This window comes from Oncorhynchus nerka, linkage group LG26 (genome assembly GCF_034236695.1).
Source record: "Oncorhynchus nerka isolate Pitt River linkage group LG26, Oner_Uvic_2.0, whole genome shotgun sequence".
NCBI lineage: Eukaryota > Metazoa > Chordata > Actinopteri > Salmoniformes > Salmonidae > Oncorhynchus > Oncorhynchus nerka.
Window position 1 is genome coordinate 6,581,123 of NC_088421.1, and position 22,269 is coordinate 6,603,391.

The 22,269-nt window shown below is 43.1% G+C and overlaps 2 protein-coding genes across 9 annotated transcripts in view; one reads left to right on the forward strand and one right to left on the reverse strand.

Annotated features, from left to right (window-relative positions):
• The window catches only part of LOC115110130 (KAT8 regulatory NSL complex subunit 1-like), an 82,214-nt gene extending 73,507 nt beyond the window's left edge, over nucleotides 1-8,707 (forward strand). For all 3 annotated transcript variants that reach the window (XM_029635521.2, XM_029635520.2, XM_029635522.2), the window contains 7 exons: nucleotides 592-774; nucleotides 1,128-1,294; nucleotides 1,443-1,567; nucleotides 1,921-1,978; nucleotides 2,243-2,355; nucleotides 5,449-5,731; nucleotides 5,944-8,707. In XM_029635521.2, the coding sequence (XP_029491381.1) occupies nucleotides 592-774; nucleotides 1,128-1,294; nucleotides 1,443-1,567; nucleotides 1,921-1,978; nucleotides 2,243-2,355; nucleotides 5,449-5,731; nucleotides 5,944-6,201 (1,187 nt within the window). In that variant the 3' untranslated portion in view covers nucleotides 6,202-8,707. The remainder of the gene's footprint in view (nucleotides 1-591; nucleotides 775-1,127; nucleotides 1,295-1,442; nucleotides 1,568-1,920; nucleotides 1,979-2,242; nucleotides 2,356-5,448; nucleotides 5,732-5,943) is intronic.
• A 151-nt stretch (nucleotides 8,708-8,858) lies between these two features.
• Nucleotides 8,859-22,269, reverse strand: part of LOC115110131 (microtubule-associated protein tau-like) — a 41,379-nt gene continuing 27,968 nt past the window's right edge. For 5 of the 6 annotated variants that reach the window (XM_029635530.2, XM_029635528.2, XM_029635523.2 and 2 more), the window contains 3 exons: nucleotides 16,880-16,961; nucleotides 16,563-16,669; nucleotides 8,859-11,803 (listed from right to left, as the gene is read on the reverse strand). In XM_029635530.2, the coding sequence (XP_029491390.1) occupies nucleotides 11,591-11,803; nucleotides 16,563-16,669; nucleotides 16,880-16,961 (402 nt within the window). In that variant the 3' untranslated portion in view covers nucleotides 8,859-11,590. Of the gene's footprint in view, nucleotides 11,804-12,744; nucleotides 12,913-16,562; nucleotides 16,670-16,879; nucleotides 16,962-22,269 lie in introns of all 6 variants that reach the window. The other variant, XM_029635525.2, reaches the window with a different exon arrangement.

Consider the following 22,269-nt stretch of genomic DNA (forward strand, 5'->3'; position numbering starts at 1 on the left):
ACGTACGAGGCCCCACCAGCCTGACAATTCACAGTCCTACATAACAAGCGTTTCTTTTGTTTGTTACTCTGTCGTATTCAGGTGTGTGTGTGTGTGTGTGGCCCAGCATTTCCTGGTAAATACAGTGACTCGGCTGCCTAAATGACAAAGCGCTTTCCTCTGTGATTGATTGATTGAAGAAGCTTCGGTAGTTTTCTGCTTCAAATGCATGGACCCTATTCAGAGAGCACAGATTGATGGAGCACGATACCCTGATAATCATTTCATTACAGTGTTACATAATCCAGAGCTCTGCAGCACAAGGTTAAAATGTACGTTTCTAAGCCAGTTTTGGTTGCATTTGTACGCTCACGCAGACCCACTCACAGACCTGGCTGAAAATATGACCGCTTTAGTGTTGTGGTGGAGTCTACTTCATCAGGATGTTTTTACAGTCAATTAACACTGTTAGACAAAATCAGAAATATATATTGACTGGTCGTGGCTAAAGTAGAAAAATGTATTCATATAATATAATATACAGTGTGTGTGTGTGTGTGTGTGTACAAAACATACACACTGCCTAACCCTCCGTTGCTCCATCCTCACAAGGCCTGTCCCACCACAAGGTGCGTTCAGAGAAGCTACACAGGCAGCAGCTGGACAGCCTGCTGGGGTCCACCAAGCTGGAGGGCCGCCCCCACTACCGAGGGGAGCGGGGCCACGGGCCCTACGACAAGAGCCACGCACGCAAGAGGCCCCGAGAACACTCACTGTCACTAGACAGGATGGACAGTAAGTTGCCTACAGTCTGTTTATTTTCCTCTCCTTCTCTCTTTATCTTTCCCTCCCTCTCCCTAAGCACCTGTCTCATAGCTTGAGCAGCTCAAATGAGTTCTGAAGGGTAGTTGTCGCACCGCTCAGGCACCTCCACCGCTTTTCACTGGACATTTGACCCTTTCCATATCGTTTAAACTTTTTATTATTTTTTATTCTTTATTCGGTATCCATTTTATCCCGTAAGGCTTGAGTATTTGAGAGATGGATTTGTATCACTCAATCGGGAGGATTCCAGTGTATTTCATGAGTTTTTTTCCTCTACTCTCTTATTCTTCCCCCATACTCGCTCTCTCTCAACCTCTCCTCAGACACCCCTAAGCTGTACCTGGATGGGGGCAGTCTGTGCCCGTCTCTATCTGCTGGGCTCCACACCCCCGCCCACAGCTCCCTGCTCCGACAGCTGTCAGCCTCCTCAGAGACCTACTCCATGCCCTTCACCCCCTTCAACAGCAGCCTGAGGGACAACAGCACCCCGGTACGACGTGCTCACACAGCCGGCCTGTACAGCCGTGTGCGCATGCATGTCCTATGTGATTGAAACAATAATGGTGAAGTAATTTGTAGAAGTACTTTAGCAGTTGGATTGGCGGTGACTGACCCTGCTCCCCTTCTACCCCGTACAGCATCAGCCCATCCGCAGGAGGAGGGGAGAGAGCTCCTTTGACATCAACAACATCGTCATCCCCATGTCTGTGGCTGCCACCACCCGCGTGGAGAAACTGCAGTACAAAGAGATCCTCACCCCCAGGTACGCAAGACACAAAATGGCCGCCATGTCTACCTCGGCATGGGGAAGTTGCCTAGAATCAGGAAACTAATTACAGATCTAGTCCGTTTTTAGAATTTCCCCCATCTAATAGATTAATAACGGTTAGGATATTGGGACTGTGATGCTGATCCCTAGATATGTCCAGAAGGGCAAATAGCAATTGTTAGGATATGATTTGGGAGACTGTAAGCTGATCCTAAATCTGTGCCTAAGAGAGACTGCCCAGAGCTATGCACATCAGCTGTACATTCACTCACTTGAACACGCATAATCACACACACACTTGGGTGGTGAATTACTGATGTATTAATTATCTGGCTTACATTTTGCAGTTGGAAGGAGGTTGACATTTGTGCTAAGCCAATCGCTGAGGAGGCTGACATTGAGGAGGTAAAAAAAATGTTTTTTCTTGGTATGACCTTTTCAGAATCTCAGTTGGTGTAGTTTACTGATGCAGACCAGGAGTATGATTTAGTTGTCCAAAGATGTCAAACATCTAGATAGAGCCGCCGCCAACCTCCAAATAACTGCTTCATTTTCACCATATCGCTCTAATGGTAATAACCAAACCAATGTTTGACAGCAAGCTGTGTTCATCAAGTGTTACAGCACCAACTTGGATGGCTGATCTTTCTTTCCCTCTCTCCCTCCCAGGTTGAGGACCTGACAGACACTGCATTCTCCCAGCTGCACCAGTCCTGCGAGGACCAGGAGCGTTCCCGCTGGAGCTGGACGGCCAGCGCCATCGCCAAGAGGAGAGGCAGCCGGTCAGTAACACACGCCCAAACACCCCCTACCCACAGTATGAGTTGCAAGAAGACACCCCTGCAACATGAGCTGCCCCAATTCAAGACCCCCCCCCACACACACACACACGGTCTTCCCTAATCCACCCACTCCCCATAGTTTTTCCAAGAAGCAGTGTATGTGGAGGGTTTTTCTAATTTCTTTATTTATCCAGAAATCAGTCTTTTTTGTGTGGTCTGTAGCAGAGATAAGGTTCTAAGCTGCATATTGATTGTGATTCTCTTCTCAGAACCTTGACATTTTTTGCACTGTTTCTTCCTAAAATATCCTGGTCCAGTATGTTGTACTGCAGGGAACATCTTGGCAAATAGCCTAGCGGTTAAGAGTGTTGGGCCAGGTCGCTGGTTCTCAGATCCCACGAGCGGATTATGTGAAACATCTGCCGACCGTGCCCTTAAGCAAGGCACTTAACTTCTTTGGGGTACCCCCCCTCTTCTCAATTTCCACCTAAAGACATACCCCAATCTAACTGCCTGTGGCTCAGGCCCAGAGGCAAGGATCAAGGATATGCATAGGAAACACTCTGAATTTTGTGGAAATGTGAATTGAATGTAGGAGAATATAACACAATAGAGCTGATAGAAGAAAATACAAGGAAATAAACAGACGTTTTCTGTTTTTATTGTTGCTGCATCATCACCAAGAACAGCCAAACATACAGATAGGATGCTGTGGATGAAGAACATAAGATGACAACAATAGCTGAGCAAAGTTTTGGACAGATAACATTGAGCATGAAGTCACCCAGGTGTCCCCCACAAATGTACCCATGTGGCCAAATTGGTACAGTGATACATTTTGAAGGAAATAACTATATACAAAATACATAAATGCTATTCTAACCCCCCCTCCCCGAAAAAAATAAATATATATATATATAAAACAAATAAGGGTAACTATTTACATATTTTCTATTTACAATATTGTGAAGACCCTCAGTCCTCTACACAATATTGTGCTGCTGGTGCCATGGCCCATAGCAGTCTCTTTCTGCTCTAAAGCAGAGGCTTACTGAACAGGTGGTGCAGGTGATGGGGCATTTCCTGTGACAAAGGGCACAACGACATCTCCCTACTCTGCCCATCTCCCTACGGCTTTTTGAAATCTGACACAGAGGCTGGATTAATAAGACGTTCATCTTTTAAATGATGTACGATACATCTATGTACGATACATCTATGTACAAGCATGTTTACGATAACAAATGGTGCATTTAGAATGTTAGCTCTCTGCCGTTTCACCGGATGTTGGCCTGGTGGGACGTTAGCGTCTCACCTACCCTAGAGAGGTTAACCCTAATTGCTCCAGCGTTGCCGTGATCGCTGGCCTTGACCCCACTCTCCGAGGGTGTCTTGGGGAGTTGGGATATGCATTAAAAAAATATATATCCAATTCACACACTCGTACAGGTTTCCCCACTTGTACATGCAGTGAAACAGGAAAAATATAAGCAGCTCCTATTTGACCTTTGGTCTTCTAGAATCTAGATGATAGGTTTCTGTACTTAACCTGTTGCGACGAGCCATCCCGGATCCGGGATCGTGAATACAGCCTCAAGCTCATTACCATAACGCAACATTAACTATTCATGAAAATCGCAAATGAAATGAAATCAATATGCTAGCTCTCAAGCTTAGATTTTTGTTAACAACACTGTCATATCAGATTTTCAAAATATGCTTCTCAACCATTGCAAAACAAGCATTTGTGTTACACTATTGATAGCTAGCGTAGCATTTAGCGTAGCATTTAGCGTTAGCATTCAGCAGGCAACATTTTCACAAAAACCAGAAAAACATTCAAATAAAATAATTTACCTTTGAAGAACAGATGTTTTCAATGAGGAGACTCTCAGTTAAATAGCAAATGTTCAGTTTTTACAAAAAGATTATTTGTTTAGGACAAATCGCTCCGTTTTCTGCGTCACGTTTAGCTACGAAAGACACCTGTATCCAGGATTGTGTAAATCTATCCGTAAGCTCATTAGCATAACGCAACGTTAACTATTCATGAAAATCGCAAATTAAATGAAATCTATTTGCTCTCAAGCTTAGCCTTTTGTTAACAACACTGTCATCTCAGATTTTCAAAAATATGCTTCTCAACCATTGCAAAACAAGCATTTGTGTAACACTATTGATAGCCTAGCATAGTATTATGCCTGACATTCAGCAAGCAACATTTTCACAAAAACCAGAAAAACATTCAAATAAAATCATTTACCTTTGAAGAACTTCAGATGTTTTCAATGAGACTCTGTTAGATAGCAAATGTTCAGTTTTCCTGAAAGATTATTTGTGCAGGAGAAATCGGTCTGTTTTCTGCGTCATGTTTGGCCACCAAAAAAAAACGAATATTCAGTTATAAAAACGCCGAACTTTTTCCAAAATAACTCCATAATATCGACTGAAACATGGCGAACGTTGTTTAGAATCTATCCTCAAGGTGTTTTTCTACATATCTCTTCAATGATGTATCGTTCCTGGAAGTGTCCTTCTCCGTCTGTATCGCATGGTAAAATGATTGCCACTGAGAATTACGCACCAATTTAGACAGGACACCGGACGGCCCCCTGGCAAATGTAGTCTCTTATGGCCAATCTTCCAATGATATGCCTACAAATACGTCACAATGCTGCAGACATCTTGGACGAACGGCAGAGCGCATAAGCTCGTTCACAGCATATTCACAGCCATATAAGGAGACGATAGTAAAACAGAGCGTCAAAAATCCTGCTAATTTCCTGTTTGAAGTTTCATCTTGGTTTCGCCTGTAAGATCAGTTCTGGGGCACTCACAGATAATATCTTTGCAGTTTTGAAAACGTCAGTGTTTTCTTTCCAAAGCTGGCAATTATATGCATAGTTGAGCATCTTTTCGTGACAAAATATTGCGCTTAAAACGGGCACGTTTTTTTATCCAATAATGACATAGCGCCGCCATAGGTTGAAGAGGTTAAGGCTATTGTTCTCCTTTCTGTTCAATTGAAGTCTAGCTGAAGACTTAACTTGACATGAAGAACATAAATTAACTCCCCTCTTCCCCCCCTTCCAGTTCATATGTCAGTGGCCGGTCGGACGGTCGCACCACTCCCCTGCTGGGCTGCAACAACCCCTCCTCCCCGGACACAGCCCACTTCCACGCCCTGCCGGACTACGGCAGCGCTGCCTCCCCCTGCTCCCCGGCCAGCCCCGACCTGCAGTCCTACCCTTACACCCCAGGGTGTTACACAGCAGGAGGGTACTCCTACACCCCTATGGGATCCAGGGACTCCTACCGCCTGCTCTCCAACGAAGACACACGCTGCTCCACGCCTGACGGAACCTACGAAGAACTGGTAGGCTCATCATAGCACATACTTTCGTACTATACACACGTTCACACACGTCAGGTGTGCATCAGTGTGCATGTCGTCTTTGTGAATACTTTGGCAGATTGTAGAGGACATATGAGTAGGCACCAGCTCTTTGGGTATAAATATACACAGACCGATGATAAGTGAGTGATAGTGTCCAGTCTCTGACGTGAGTTTCCTCTCTCCCTCGCCAGGTTCCCATCCCAGTACACCCATGGGACCGGAGGAGCTTCCCCCTGGAGAACGACCCACCACCAGAGCCCGAGGAGCAGCCAGGGAACACAGAGGAGCGCCCCTACAGAACCATGCGCCACATCTCCGGCTGCAAGACGGGCTCATCCAGATCGGAGTCTGACACCGGGGGTCCCCCCTCGCCGCTTCCCCCTGACGACAGCAGCAAGCAGAAAGCCCCCTCCGCCTCCACCACTCTCACCAGACCCTCCCACCGATGAATGAAGGCTCTCCCCGCATAAAGGACTCGTCACTTTTTTTCTTTCACAAGACTCTAAACAAGAACCACATCAACAATGGAATAATGGACTCCTGTTGTTTGATATTCAAACATCAGTCAAATTCTTTCACAGTTTTTAGTGAACACAGACAGAGACCCCCATCAGAAATCAGTTTTGTTCTTTCTTTTCTTGGTCACCGAAATGAACAAATATATAAAAGTGAATGGGGAGAAAAAGGAGAGAAATTAGACTGAAAGCTGAATTTGTGATGAGGAGGACGTAGAGTCGCTTCCTGTTTCTGGGCCAATGGGCTGAGCGCTAAGCAGCCACTCAGGCAGTGTGTGTACCTTTGTAGCGTTCTATTCCCCACCACCCTATGTCATTGTAAAATGGAGTGAGTACAACACAAAACAGCAATGCCTTGTTGTCATAGCTTGTTATGTTGTCCCCTTGAATCAACCTAATAAAGAGCCCCAGAGAATCGGAAATGTTCCTTTATGCACTTGTTTCCCAGAGCTGTAGTAGTAATCAGTTTGCCATTTTCCTTGATGTCTTGTCTGCTTTTCTTTCCTCTCTGTCTGCATTGGTATAGTTGTTTTCTACATTTACATTTAAGCCACGACAAATACACATATAGGTTTAATAATATATTTCCTCTCAACCCCGTCACATAGACTGATGGCACACGTGGTTGTTGGGGCGGTGTATGAAATTAGCACAGCAAGTAACACCACCCTCAATATGAGATTACACATACACTAGTTTGAATAGATCCTTCAATCAGCCAATCCAAAAGTGAAGCAAATAAATAATCATGTGGATATGTTCACTAGTATAACGGCAGAAAAAGACGCATCACCTCTCCTACATAGAAATGGAGTTGATTTCGGTGTCTTTGTTCAACTGTGCATATTGAATTTCTGTCTTCATTTTTGATGTGGTGTGCGTGCTGTTATTTCACGCTTTTCTGATTTTGGTTTGGATAATGTGCAAGAAATCACTTAAGTGTGCAGTCGGGTTCCAATTACAAAGAAAGTTCCTCTGTTTTTGAATGTAGTATTTTGACTTCATCTTGGATTCAAGGCCCTTCATTATTCGCTCCACCTTAAATTTCTGTACCCTAGCTATTGACACGGGTTGCAGTAGTTCACATCCGATGCAATGTTTCCAGCTTGTAATGCATAATTGCCATGCAATTTCATGTCACTCAGTATAGTAAAAGAAAATATGAGACAAAAATATGTAAATGTACCTAATTTGTCTCAGTCCTGTGTACCTATCTGTTTTTGGAATTGCACAAGGCAGATGTCAATGTACCTGTTGGATTGTCAATGCAGTTCCACAATTGGATTAAAATCACTCAAGCTCTTGAGTCTTATTGGGGGTTCAAATGTCATGTTGGTTAAGTCAAATGATTTTCATGTAACAATGCAAAACAAAACTAAGTATGGGTTGTGTTCATTAGAGCAAACAAAATGTTCTGAAATGGTGGACAAGTCCAGGTAAATCCTGCCCGTTATATTCCTTTGGTACCTACTGAACTCTGCCATCAGTTGCCCTAGTTCCCAGCCCCCCCCCCCTTTGTCCCTCCCTGCAGATGAAGTGGAGTATTGTACAGAAAGCCTCTAAAGAGGCTTATGTTTGAGTCACTACGTCAGAAGGTTGTGGCTATCACCCACTCACCTGCTATGTAGGGCTTTCAGTTGGAGTCAATTTGAGCCTGGCCGTTTCTACTTGGTCACTTTGTGCGTCTGATTCATGCTCTGCCCCAGCAGTCAAACCCACATGTTAGTTTGCTAAACCTACGATTGCCCCAACCAATGCCCTGCTCTTGTTCCAATTACCGCTAGTATGGAATCATGTCATGAGTTGTTTGAGCCTCGCAAGAAACAAATTGTGCGAGGGGGAAAAAATAATTCACATCACTGTTCAGTTGAGCCTTTTTGTCTCTACCTTCCTTGATTCTGCTGTCTCATTTCGAGGAGGTAATGTGAGGCCTTCCCTGGTGAATAATTCTCCCACAGGAGTCTGTCTGTCCAGACCGACCGAAAGACAAACCGGACTCTTTATAGGGACCATCGATGCCTATCCCTTTCTTCTCACAGAAGTCCCGCCTATCCACTACGGTTTTTTGTCTGTGAGTGGGGATCGGAGGACCCACCAGGCAGAAACTGTTTCGATGTACAATAGGGTTTGACTAGCGTTGAAAAGCCGATATATTGTCTGGGCTATTTTCGTACTTATAATTTCCAACGTGATGAATGGGGGTGGGTGAGTCTGGTATATCCTTTAGCATGTAATAGTTTGTACAAAAGAGTATATTTTGTAAATAATTTAACAGTGTTTGATGTTCAGGCTGTAGCTGTCCTGATTGTATAGGGAGAAGCCACGACAAATACACTATATTGAACACTTTATGCAGAGGCAAAAAAAAAAGTTTATGGATTGACAAATCCGACGGGCAGGCAGCGGTGTTCTTCTCAAAATAAAGGTGAAATATATTGTATCAACTGTGTCCTTGTGTTCCCTATGAGCTTATAAATTCTCCATGTGTAAAGCCCTTGCATATTTCACAAACAAGGTCAGTGTGACAGGAAATACCCCTGTCATTCTTTGAAACACATCACAAATGTAATGGAAAGAAGAAACCTTTAACATTGCTGTTCCAATACTGACTTTATTTCCTAATCCACGTTTACAGCAACAAGTATCAGTGTAAACCAAATATTAATAAAATGCACATCACAAGGACAATCACGACTGTCAAAATAAAAACTCGGCAGAGAATGATAAACAAAACGGGACATGGGTTGGATAGAAGCTAGTTAACTTGTATCATTGTTCCCTTTGAGGCAAAAGGGAAAAAATATTTACCACAATGAAAAGCCCCAAATTACCATTTTCCTTCCCTTAAAATAATGACATTAAGTCCTAAACATCATTTGCACAAACTTTCTTCCCCTCTTGTCGCAACAGATTTAATTACAATACAATTACCAGTTTGCTTAAAATGTCAGTTAAGAAAAGGTTTAATGAATACAATGCGGTTATGCTGTCCTTTCGGAATAGTAAACCACTCCCTCAGATTAATTTACTGTATGTGGTTACATGGGAAAAACTAGAAGAGTGACATGACATTTCAATTTTCAGCTTCGAAATAAAATACTAACTTGGAAAAAACAGCTTTACACTTTTGCGGGACATCATTCAACACCCCAAGGTGCATAGGGTTGTTTTATGGTACCTTTTCTCAAACGTGAATATCAGTTTTAGTATGCCTACCTATATGTACCCCTGCACGTCGACTGTACTGGTACCGTTAATCATTCTTTATTTTTCTCTGCATGGTTGGGAAGGGCTCATAAGTAAGCATTTCACTGTTGGTCTACACCTTTTTATGAAGCATGTGACATAGCATTTGATTTGAGTATTTTGAGGGGCTTTCGGTAGTTAATATGCTTACATGTCTTACCTTGAATAGATTTCTTCAATTAATATCCGCTTAACCCCCTTTTCATATATTTTCAGCACATTACATAATGTTCATGTTGACCATGAGGAATGAGGAGGAAAGCCAGACAATTATCATTCACACACACATGTAGTGGTGGTCAACTTGAGAACTCCAGTGTGTAAAAACTACCTTCAAAAACAAGAATGCATCGTGAGGGTCGGGAGTATAAAAAAAATAATAGCAGGGTGTCAGCAGGTACATCTACAAGCATTCGTAAATAGCAGTTGAATATGTCTTACATCCACAGAATAGGGCTACTAGTAGGAAAGAAAGTGCGCAACATAAGGTTAGATCTACAGCGTAAAAAAAAGAAGAGTGCTCTAATCGTTGCGAAGAAATATTTACTTTAGTTAAAATTCACGTCGTAAGTAGTGCGCTGTGGGTAGGTAGGGGGTGGTCATTTGATCATCTTTGACAAAGAGAGTGTGCAAGTGCACACTTCGGGAGTAGGGTAGAGATTTGGAGCACATCCTATATTAGGCTTTGAATTTCATGCAGGTCAAATTGAGACTTTTCTAGGCATGTGTGTTGTGGGAATGCAGTGGCATTTCTATTGCCTGACCACTCAAACTGAATTATTCCGCTGTGCAATCATTCCTACATACTGCAGTCTGAGACAGCCATCATTCAAGTCGTTTGTTGTTGACTTCAAAATAAGGGGTGTTGTACAAAACAAAGTAATCTGCGATTGGATCATCTCTAACCAATCGGAGTATCAAAGCCAATGATGAAATTTCATAACGCCCCTATACCCACGTGTGTTCTGGCTCTGGACCAATCAGATGGTCTAGAATGGATATTCGTTCTAGAAATCAACGGGGAGGTACTCAGATCCAGACTCACTGCTGAGAAGAAACTTGGTGAGGATTGGTGATATACCACCAAAATATCTGCACGTAGACTATACCATACACACAAAAAACCCTCTCAACTTCAAATGAGCAATCTTATCCAATTGATTGACATGTGCACAATGTGGCTCCATTACTCCATAATTCATTGTTTACTTAATTGATTTGAATTGCTCAGCAATGGGATCCTCCTTGAAATGTTTTGAACAGGCCATGGGCTTTAACTCTTAAGTTAAATATTCTGGGTAATAGACTTGTAATTGTCCTTCTCATGAAAATGGTTTATTTTATAATTTCACAAACAATGTCTATTTTAATCATCTCAAAGGCAGAGTCAAATTGCCTTACTTACACGCTATTAATTACATCACAGCAACTGTTTACGACAACGTTCGAATTTCATTATACCGTAAATAAATCTTTGCGGATTTCTCAACTGGGGAATATCTGAGTTTTTTAAGCACGAAAGGGCAACAGTCTATTTGGCACTTAGTATCATTTGAATGGTATAGTACAGTGTCACTTTAATTTAGCTGATCTTTTCTAGTGGAGAAAAGATTTGAGGCTTTGGCTACTTCACATTTTAAGGCTTAAAATGGGCAAATTCAAACATCCACTGCATGGCAATAAGCAAAGAAATGTGCAATATTTTCATGCGGAGCAGTTGCTTTCAAATTGAGCAGCCCAATTAATTGCACTGTAAATGGAAAGTATGGTAAATGTCTTTATAACAAGGCCTGTCTGTGTTTTTATGGGTATAGAATAATGCTGCGTTTCTTTCACATATATGTTTTCATTACCTGTGTCCATCTAACTATCAAGACCATAAACGGCTGTCCATTAACGGACCACTTTGCCCTGACTGATATCCCCGGTCGGAAAAATCCTGCGAGCGACTTTGAATTTCAAGGAGGAAGGGAGAGTGAGTGAGGTGCTTCTTTTTCTCTTCGTTTCTCTTTTTTTTATCACGTGGTTGGTTCCCTTGGTAACCTACAATGCTTTTTCAGGGAGGGACGTGGTCGAATCACAGGCCTTGCTTGGCGAGGGAGGCGGAGACCTGGTCGGCAAGCATGGATAGCGGCGGCGTCTCTGTCATGTTCTGGCTGCCAGGGGACGACACGTTGCTGAGAAGACGGGCGGGTGAGCCGCCTGCGATGATCTCCACGGGGACAATCTCCGCTCCGTGGTCGGTGCGGGCTTTCGCCGTCTCACGGAAACTCAGTTTGTGGCTTTCAATCTGCAGGAGTGGATATTGATACATTTAGTGAATGGCGAGCAAGGGCACCTACAGTGATGAGACAAATCTTTCATGTGTAATTATTAAACCTTCGGGATCAGGTTTCCCGCTAAACTTAGTCCTGGACTCAAATAAATTCTAAATGGAGAATTTCCATTATACGTGTATTCTAGTCCAGGACTAGGCTTAATCTGGACATGGGATGAGTGGAAGTCAAATCAGCGCAAATCCAGTATTATACTTTCTATGTGATGACATCAGAATGTAGAATGGCGAACAGAGGTTGTGCATATCACAAAAGTGTTAATGCCCTCTTGTGGTTACATGTATACAATTTCCCTCTTGATAGTGTGTGGAGTCCTATGGACATGCTGTGTGGGTGGGTGTGTGTTTGGCTGCACATGTGCATGCATGTGTGGGTGGGTGTGTGTGTGTGTGTGTTTGGCTGCACATGTGCATGCATGTGTGGGTGGGTGTGTGTGTGTGTGTGTTTGGCTGCACATGTGCATGCATGTGTGGGTGGGTGTGTGTGTGTGTGTGTTTGGCTGCACATGTGCATGCATGTGTGGGTGGGTGTGTGTGTGTGTGTTTGGCTGCACATGTGCATGCATGTGTGGGTGGGTGTGTGTGTGTGTGTTTGGCTGCACATGTGCATGCATGTGTGGGTGGGTGTGTGTGTGTGTGTTTGGCTGCACATGTGCATGCATGTGTGGGTGGGTGTGTGTGTGTTTGGCTGCACATGTGCATGCATGTGTGGGTGGGTGTGTGTGTGTTTGGCTGCACATGTGCATGCATGTGTGGGTGCGTGCATATTTTTTAAGGGGGAATATAGGCCTTCATTTCAAGGTTGAGTATCTCTGTTGTGGCTTGATCCGTCCAATTGACTGGACAATTTTGGCGACTTTGGGGTTTTGGTCTGAAGTAAGACATTGTGTACTTACTGGAGACTTCTAGCTTTACCAGGACGCCCCCTCGATTGGGCTGTGTTCAAAACGGGGCGACTGAGGGGGATCAGTGGAGGGGCCAGTAGGACTGGGGATAGGAGCTTCCCTATTTAGGGAGGTGTCTCCTTCTCCAGAAACCCCCTTGGCTTCCTTCCCCTTCTCTCTCTATGGATGGATACCACACCCAGTATGGACGGAAAACATGCGTTGGTGTTAAACAAAACAAATCAAACGTAACAAACAAAATAAATCAAATGAAAAAAATATTAAAAAATCTAATAAATGAAAGAAAGAGTCTGTACAAAAACAAAACAAAAATACATGAAAGTTGTTTAAAAACTGAAAGAAACAACAAAAATAAGCAATAGATGGGTGTGCAGTGCCAGCTTGGAATCAGAGTGAAAATGAAAGGTAGTCTGAGTAACGTTACCAGTCTTGAGCTAATATTCCACTCCTTGTCATTGCCAACTAGACTGGCCTTTCAGCAATCTCAACATTCAAATATACGGTGGAGTTGCTCATTGGTTGTTGGAAATAGCATTTTCCATGAGAACATGTGGATCCTCGAAAATATAATGAATAACAAAGTCAAAGCAAAACAAATATTTAGCTGTTGTATTTTGAGGCTTAAAATAATTTTGGGGTTGGAACTGCAGTATTTAGTTTGTGAATTTAGACATGAGCTAGCAAATTTTGACAGACTAGTTTCTTCTGGACAAACAAAAACGGTTGCTCAGCAACCGGATACCAATGTGTTACATTAACGTCTATCTGCAGACTGCGGTTACTACATGCCACGCCCACTGCCATTGCAGCTGCTAGCGCTGTCTCTGGCACACACTCCAGCACAGTAGGTGATAGTAATGCACCAGAGTTGGATGCCAACCGCCGAAAACTCCCACATAAGAAGGGGGCCGGTACACAGTGTCCTTCGACTCTGCCTGCCGAGTACTGTTTTTACCTGCAGTTTTGTTAACAATATGGTGAGGGAAGTAGCTAGCTAACTAGAACACCGGTACAGTGTCATTCTCCCCCGCTTGCCGAGCACTGCTTTCCCACAGTTCTGTTAATGTTACAGCATCACGGCTAGTGTAGCCAACCCAACTCTTGCATAGTGATTACCATTGCCGTAAAGTTAAAATAACTGCCAGAGTTTTCTTTGATGAGGTTTAACGGGGGTTGGCATCCAATAAATGTTGGATTACCACCACCTACTAGACTGGACTCCCTTATACTTAGCTTAATTATTTTGTCCTTTCTACATTTAAATTTTTTTTACAAATACCGGACCATCTAACACTACACTCACAAATAATAATAAATACCATACTCCACTATTTAAATATATTTAGTCCTACTTCAGGCTGAAAGGATGGGACACCACCACTTAACACCCTGTAACTCTCCTGATGTCAAGTCTCGCACACCCAAATACCTCTCTGCAGCTGCTGCCACCTCTATTTTCTGAGATTTACATTAATCCCATAATCTAATTTTACTGAAACATATATCACTTGTTGGTTTATCCTTCTGTACTGGTACTGATCTACTACTCACGCCACTCCTCTCAGGATCCCTCCCCCTTGACCCATCTTCCTCTACTTTCTTCACTGCCTCAGCATATGACAAATTCTGCACTACTCTAACCCTGGAAACCTCAACCTGCCTCTCTCGCACGGGACATTTCTGATCCCCCCGCCCCTACAATTAACACATACCACTACTTTCCCAAATACTACACGTCTCATGCCTTTCTGCACACTGCTCACACTTAGGACCTTCCTCCTACACACTGTTGCCACATGCCCATAAGCTTGACACCTGTAATAATGTAATGTAGTCGGCACAAAGCTCGTACAGGACAAGTTATATATCCTAACATCACTTTGTCGGGTAAAGACTCAACATCAAAACTCAAAAGAACAGACAATGACTCTTCTGTTTCTCCAATCGCGCCGCCAAACGACGAGCATCAAACACCGGGATTCTTCCCCTCCAGTTGCTCAGCGTTCACATTGACCGCTACCCCAGTATTCAATCCTCAATGGCACCCTTTTCTTGAGAACAAAACAATTCATATCTCTTGCCCCCCATTCGTTTAACACAGAGCGCCGGCTCCCTCTGACCAGCAGAAGCACATACACAAGACCACTTTCTGGTTACCCGATTCCACAGCACCAAACTCTGTTTTCACCCATCCTGAAACCTCAAAGGAATCAGCAAATTTTTTTTTTAAAGGGTCAAATCTTTCAAATAAAACTTCACTCCTACTGTCACAGACTCTTTATCCTGACCCTCGGTGCAAGCCTCGGGCTCCGAGAATGTCACCACACCTACCACCTCCGATCCTTCGCCCTTCAGCTCACTCTGCCTACACTTTCTACCGTTCTCCGTTAACAAACCATCCCCTTTTCCCCCAGCTATTTTTAACCAACTCAAGCTCACCCTCTTCATTCCTCCCCCTCTCTCTTAGACCTCCTCAGCCTCTCTTTTCCCCTCCATGTTCCAAGTACAACTCTCTCCTTATGATAATACTGCACTTCTCCTGACAAACATCTTGTTCTTTCCTTGTTAACCGGCTGTCCCCATCTCCATACAATCAGCACGAACCCCTCGGGATGTAACGCTCAACAGTGCATCCCACTTGTAAAGCAGCTGCTTCGTCTTGACGTTCTTCTTTGTCAGTAGCTATTGAGGAGCTTTTCCATTTCAAACAAGTGCGCTCCTCTCAACTGCCGGTGTCCTAGCCTTAATGGCAGTGGGCGCGGCATGTAGTAAGTGGGGCGTTGTGGGCGCGGCATGTAGTACGCGGTCTGCAGATAGACCCTACTCACGTGTTCTGTGGAGACTAAAAAGTTCCAATATTTGCATAATAGTTGTGATTGGAGGATAGCTCTAAGGGTGATCGAATCAGGATCAAATCCTCCGTTCTCCTCAAGCTCATTAATGATAGAATGATCATATTTGAAGATGACAGAAAGGCCACTCTCTTTGGCACATGACATGGAGTGGATTAGCTAAAGAGACGGGTACACAGGCTAAATGAGAGGAGCTGCTGCCACCCAAACATGCTGGGAAAAGAGAAGAGGAAGGAGAGCAGGAGAATGGGTCGCCAGAGTTGCCATTGCAAGGGAAAATGTAACCTCTTGATATAGGCTTAAGAATTAAAATATTGAGTATCTGATTTGGTTCTGGGTGCCGAGATGAGGGAAAATACTGCCTCAGTTTTTTACCGTATTGAGTTTAAAATTGGCCTCCGTGTACTATGTGTGGTAAGAGTTTTTTTTAACAGCGGTCAAGTTACCTTTAGGGAAGTTTGTATTTGCAATAAAATGTATTTATGATCTATTGTTAGGCTTTATATGAAATATTGATATAAAAAAGTGTTTGTAAAAACATATTTTTGTAAGTACATGACACTCAGGCGTATGCCTATTGGCAATGCAGAGAGAGAGGCCTACTTAGTAATTAATGTGACCCTGTGTTAATCGCTCTTTTGCGTGACATTTTAGAAATGTTTACAAGCAAGTTTCATGGCATGCTCAGTTTGCTAAGGAAGAGTTTGCCAAGCAAGAAGAGTGATAATTTAGATTTCAGAGATTTGAAGCCAGAGAGAATATTAGCAATGAATTGTGTGCAGACTGTTGACTCCAGAATTCGGGCAGAATAATTCAGTGTTTCAGAATATAAATTAGTAATTGATTGTAATAGGTTTGTACAGTTGTTGTTGTTTTTGAAAGATTGAAACATGAAAGTATTGTTTTTGAAAGACGTGCGAGTCAATTCGGACATTAGTGATAGTGAGTCTGTTTTACCTTCCTCCCGCCACCTCCAGCCACATGACCAACGTTGTCCATGGACCCAATCTTAGACTGAACCTTGAAGTCCATCTTCTCGGATTTGATCTCCACATTGCCTCCACCTAATGAAGACAAGCGGCATTCTTTAGCACCGCAAAGGATATTCAACACATTTTCCTATTTCACATTGGTCAGGGAGCATAAAACCATTTGTTGATATGGCTGAGTATCGACCAATAGCCTCAACCGTAAGTCCATGTTAGAGCAGGGTCTCTCTGTTGCATGTTGTTTCATTTCAGTCACCATACGGTTTTATTCTGTACATAAATTACCTGGTTTGTGGTGAATGTTGGCCTTCGATCCACACTTTGACTGTACGTTGCTGAGGTCAATCTTTTTGTGAGTAATTTGAACCTGGATATGGCAAATGGGGAGAAACAAAGGAGATCATCAGAGCATAGATAGAATCAGACCAGAGGAGTGGTCCTTGTTGGGCGACGCGAGGAGGCAGAATACAGAGAGACAATCTAGAATGAGTCAGCATCAGTCACATGCAAGGACAAGGACACCGCCATGAATGGCTTCCTGAATAGACTTGCTTCCAGCATTGTCCTTAATAGATATTGGTTGGAAAAAGGGAAAGGGGTTAATCTATTGCAGCCACACATGAGAATTTCCTTAAAAATGATGAAAAGATAGCTAGAATATTTCAGGGAATTCAGTCATAGTTATCAAAAAAAAATCAGGCCATAATGATGAAATTTGAATCTAAAGGAGACAACTAGGTCTCAAATTTGGATGCAAAGGCCCTCTTGGGTACAATGCAAAGATGTTTCATTACATCTCTAGAAACTATGACGATACAATGCTGTTTTCTAACCCAGTTTAACCCGCGCCATGTATGTAAGGACACATATGTGATTAGATGATTGGATTACCAGCCTTTCACCTTTTCGTTCAAATTTTTACAGGAATATTCTCTACTACACATTCCCCCACGTCTGTTTTCCTGAGAAGCGAGACAAGATACCTGATGATCAGGAGGATGAAAGTAATCATAAAATGACTGACATTCATGAAAACAGCACTTTTATCATCTATATATCTGATCAAATGTTTATCGAAGTAAATTGCTAAATAATACAAAAATATATATAAACTCAACAAAAAAAGAAACGTCCCTTTTTCAGGACCCTGTCTTTTAAAGATAATTTAAAAAAATCCAAATAACTTCACAGATCTTCATTGTAAAGGATATAAACACTGTTGCTTGTTCAATGAATCATAAACTATTAATGAACATGCACCTGTGGAACGGTCATTAAGACACTAAAAGCTTACAATTAAGGTCACAGTTATGAAAACTTAGGACACTAAAGAGGCCTTTCTACTGACTCTGAAAAACACCAAAAGAAAGAAGCCCAGGGTCCCTGCTCATCTGCGTGATCGTGCCTCAGGCATGCTGCAAGGAGGTATGAGGACTGCAGATGTGGCCAGGGCAATAAATTGCAATGTCCGTACTGTGAGATGCCTAAGACAGCACTACAGGGAGACAGGACGGACAACTGATCATCCTCGCAGTGGCAGACCACGTGTAACAACACCTGCACAGGATCGGTACATCCGAATATCACACCTGCAGGACAGGTACAGGATGGCAACAACAGCTGCCTGAGTTACACCAGGAACGCACAATCCCTCCATCAGTGCTCAGACTGTCCGCAATAGCCTGAGAGAGGCTGGACTGAGGGCTTGTAGGCCTGTTGTAAGGCAGGTCCTCACCAGATATCACCGGCAACAACTTTGCCTATGGGCACAAACCCACCGTCGCTGGACCAGATAGGACTGACAAAAAGTGCTCTTCACTGACGAGTCGCGGTTTTGCCTCACCTCGGGTGATGGTCGGATTCGCTTTTATCATCGAAGGAATGAGAGTTACTCCGAGGCCTGTACTCTGGAGCGGGATCGATTTGGAGGTGGAGGGTCCGTCATGGTCTGGGGTGGTGTGTCACAGTATCATCGGACTGAGCTTGTTGTCATAGCAGGCAATCTCAATACTATGCGTTACAGGGAAGACATCCTCCTCCCTCATGTGGTACCCTTCCTGCAGGCTCATCCTGACATGACCCTCCAGCATGACAATGCCACCAGCCATACTGCTCGTTCTGTGCATGATTTCCTGCAAGAAAGGAAAGGCTGCCATGGTCAGCGAAGAGCCCAGATCGCAATCTCATTGAGCACGTCTGGGACCTGTTGGATCAGAGGATGAGGGCTAGGGCCATTCCCCCCAGAAATGTCAGGGAACTTGCAAGTGCCTTGGTGAGTGGGGTAACATCTCACAGCCAGATCTGGCATATCTGGTGCAGTCCATGAGGAGGAGATGCACTGCAGTACTTAATGCAGCTGGTGGCCACACCAGATACTGACTGTTACTTTTGATTTTGATGCCCCCCCCTTTGTTCAGGGACACATTATTACATTACTGTTAGTCACACGTCTGTGGAACTTGTTCAGTTTGTCTCAGTTGTTGAATCTTATGTTCATTCAAATATTTACACATGTTAAGTTTGCTGAAAATAAACGCAGTCGACAGTGAGAGGACGTTTCTTTTTTTTGCTGAGTTTATGAATATGAAATTCAAATGACCAGAGCTCTCATAAAATCACTCCATCCATGATTTAAAACAAGTCTCCACTACAATCTAGACTAAATCAAATCCCCAAAGCAACCTAAGCGAAATAAGTTTACTCTCTTGAATAAAATGAAAAAATAAAAACAATAGGCCTATGTGTTTAAATGAATATTGCTGGGGGGGGAAAAAAACATTTCAACCATACCCCCACTTGTTTACATACACACAAACATATACACATTCAAACATGCAGCGATTTGCTGGTATGCAGTTTGAACGTGTATTTACGCAGTACAGACACATGGTGGTGTCAATGCTGCATAGAGATACAGGCTTTCATCACATTATTCTCGACACACAGCACAGAAGCCCAGCCCTTGTTTCTCCGAGCAGATAGACACAACTACAGCAAGACTGCAACGCTACAGCCACATCCAACTCAGTGCAGCCCAATCACTATCCATTTACCGCTTACCAGTATAAATAAACTGGCCTCATCATTTCTGTTGTAAGCCTTGAACCTTACATCTCTACTTAGACAGTATTGGTTTACAGGAGGTTGATGGGTGGTGGCGGAGGGGACAATGAGTTGGAGGAAGATATCACAGGATTCAGGTTGAGTCCAGCGGGCAAAACTGGTTGTAATTCTGTCTTTTGTGACGTCATAGGTTGTATTCTGATTATAATAAATGGTTTGTCAATGTCTTGGTCAGCTAAAAGATGCCTTTAACTAATTATCGGACCAGAATATGACCTCTTTCCCAGACATCTTTGGTATTGTCATAAACGAGATGAGGATTTTAACTGGTTGTAATCTGACATTTTTAGAACCAGAAAATGGCGTCATTATGGATTTACCACCCCAATGTTTGCCCGCTGGGACTGCATGCTCACGGTCATACACCAACCAGGAGAACCGTGCCACCATTATAAGTCAATGATGTTCTGCTTTTTTTCTCATCACTACTGCATTCACGTCATCCATGTCATGCAAGGTAACGACCAGCACGGATGTCGAGGTGTTCAGCTCAAGACACTGAACCGCGTATTGGACTTGGAGAGTTTGAGACTACAAGAGCCATTGGGGTGCATCATACAGGTTATTAGAGACACATTTGAGGAGACAGATCTAGGGCAGACAGACCAAAAACACAAACTTGGCAACAGCATCTCCAGGCAAGGATGCCCTGCCCCCTGTAATGCCTTACCCATGCAGCTGTTTTCAGGGACTCAAAAGGGGCCAAGGTGCTATACAACGGTCGCTGACGAGCCCTAACCTTAAACCAGTGTCCCATTGCAGTTTAATGAAATCAAAGTTTTTAAAGAGATTGATTAGGCCTTTATCTTGGCTTTCTGGGTGGTTTTAGTGTTGCCCTCTGCAGAAAGTTGAAGCCAGTAAGATTTAGTCTCAGATGCTACTCTAGTCTGCTACTCTTTTCTATTGGTCTAATTGGGCTTATTGTATCCCAGCTGTGCCTGTTGCCCACTGTACATACAGTACACAACATAAACTCACATCATTTATCTAACAGATCATTCTCTTTTTAGGGAATGACAAAGTACACAATAGTCCCGAGAGATAAACCTGGTAGATGAACCTGGTGAAAATACCCATCAGCCCATAGAAATCAAATAGAATCATTAATTTTACTTCGCTGGATCTTTCCTCATACTTTGTCAAATCGTTTTGTGGAGAGCTCTATTGAGCGCACATTTAATCATGGTAAGTCCCTCATCGTTCTGGGTCATCTCATTTCAGGTCTGTATTACTAAGGCTGTCAATCCAAAACCAGATTTAATGACGTCTGACGTGCACAGTCCATTACTGTAAGGCATTTAGTCAGCTCAATGAGAGGACACTGGTTGACAGACCTGTACATTACGCTGCACCATCCACTCTGGTCTGAGTGGTCTGTAATCGTGACTCGTTGAGAGAAACGATGGCTTTATTGGTGAGGGGGACCGGGTTGCTTGTGATGCGATAAGGTCAGCAAATTCTCATATTCTAGAAAAGTCTAGGTTTTAGACAGATGTTGAAAACTTAGTGTATTGTGTTGGAATTGATTTGTATAGGGTAGAAATGCAGATCAAATCACAATGCTTGCATTTACGCTAGGCCAGTGTGGAATGAATCTGTAAAAAGGCAACTGTATGAGGAATCTGCTTTCAAAGTTGTGTCTTTGAAAACTATGAAAACATTAAGCTTTAAGGGGACAAATGGCGGTGACCAGAAGTTAATGCAGTATCTCAAAGATATTTCGGCTTGATCCCAGCTTGAACCTCCACATGAACAGGTCTTAAAACTATAAGACCTGTTCGTGTATAGTTTTACATGTGATTTTGAATGTTTTTCGTATTTGGAAAAATAAAAGGACGTTTCATAACGTGCTGCAACTGTAAGATGTTAAGACTTCCGAGAAGTGTTCCTACTTGAAAACATTATGCAGAGCAGGGCTCTCATGTGTTACGTTGAATAAGGTCACATGCATCATATACTTCAAGACTATAATTACCTCGGCACATTCATCTTATTTGAAATGTTGTTCCATTCACTTTGTTGATTTATTTAATGTTCCTGTATCAAATCAAGCGATAGCCTAACTGATTTAAAAGGAATCGAGTTGAAATATTGATTACAAACTTACATAGCTTGTGCTACTACAATAAGAGAATATCAGAGAGTAAATTTAACAAAAATGAAGAAAGCCTGTAAACTCCTCAAACTTAAGTAACTATCTAGCTATAAACTAGTGAAGTCCTCATTTAATTTAAGTCTAGGAGGAGCAGAGAGTGGAGAAGGAATAGCCTTTATGTTCTGGCCAAGGCCATGATCTGGTTCTAACTGCAGGAAGGCTCAAGACCAAACCATGAGTTCATCCTCAAGTTACTCACGTTACCACCTCGGGGGACATGCTTGAGATTGTCTTTGGAGCCACACCTAGACTGAACACTAGACAAGTCGATCTTCTTATGTAAAATTTGCACCTGGAAGAGGTAGAGGAGAGGCGAAAATATCACCTTCCTAGCAGGTTGCTGCAGCAGCTGTGGATCTTGCTGCTGACTGCTATTTAGACATTTACTGAAACCAGA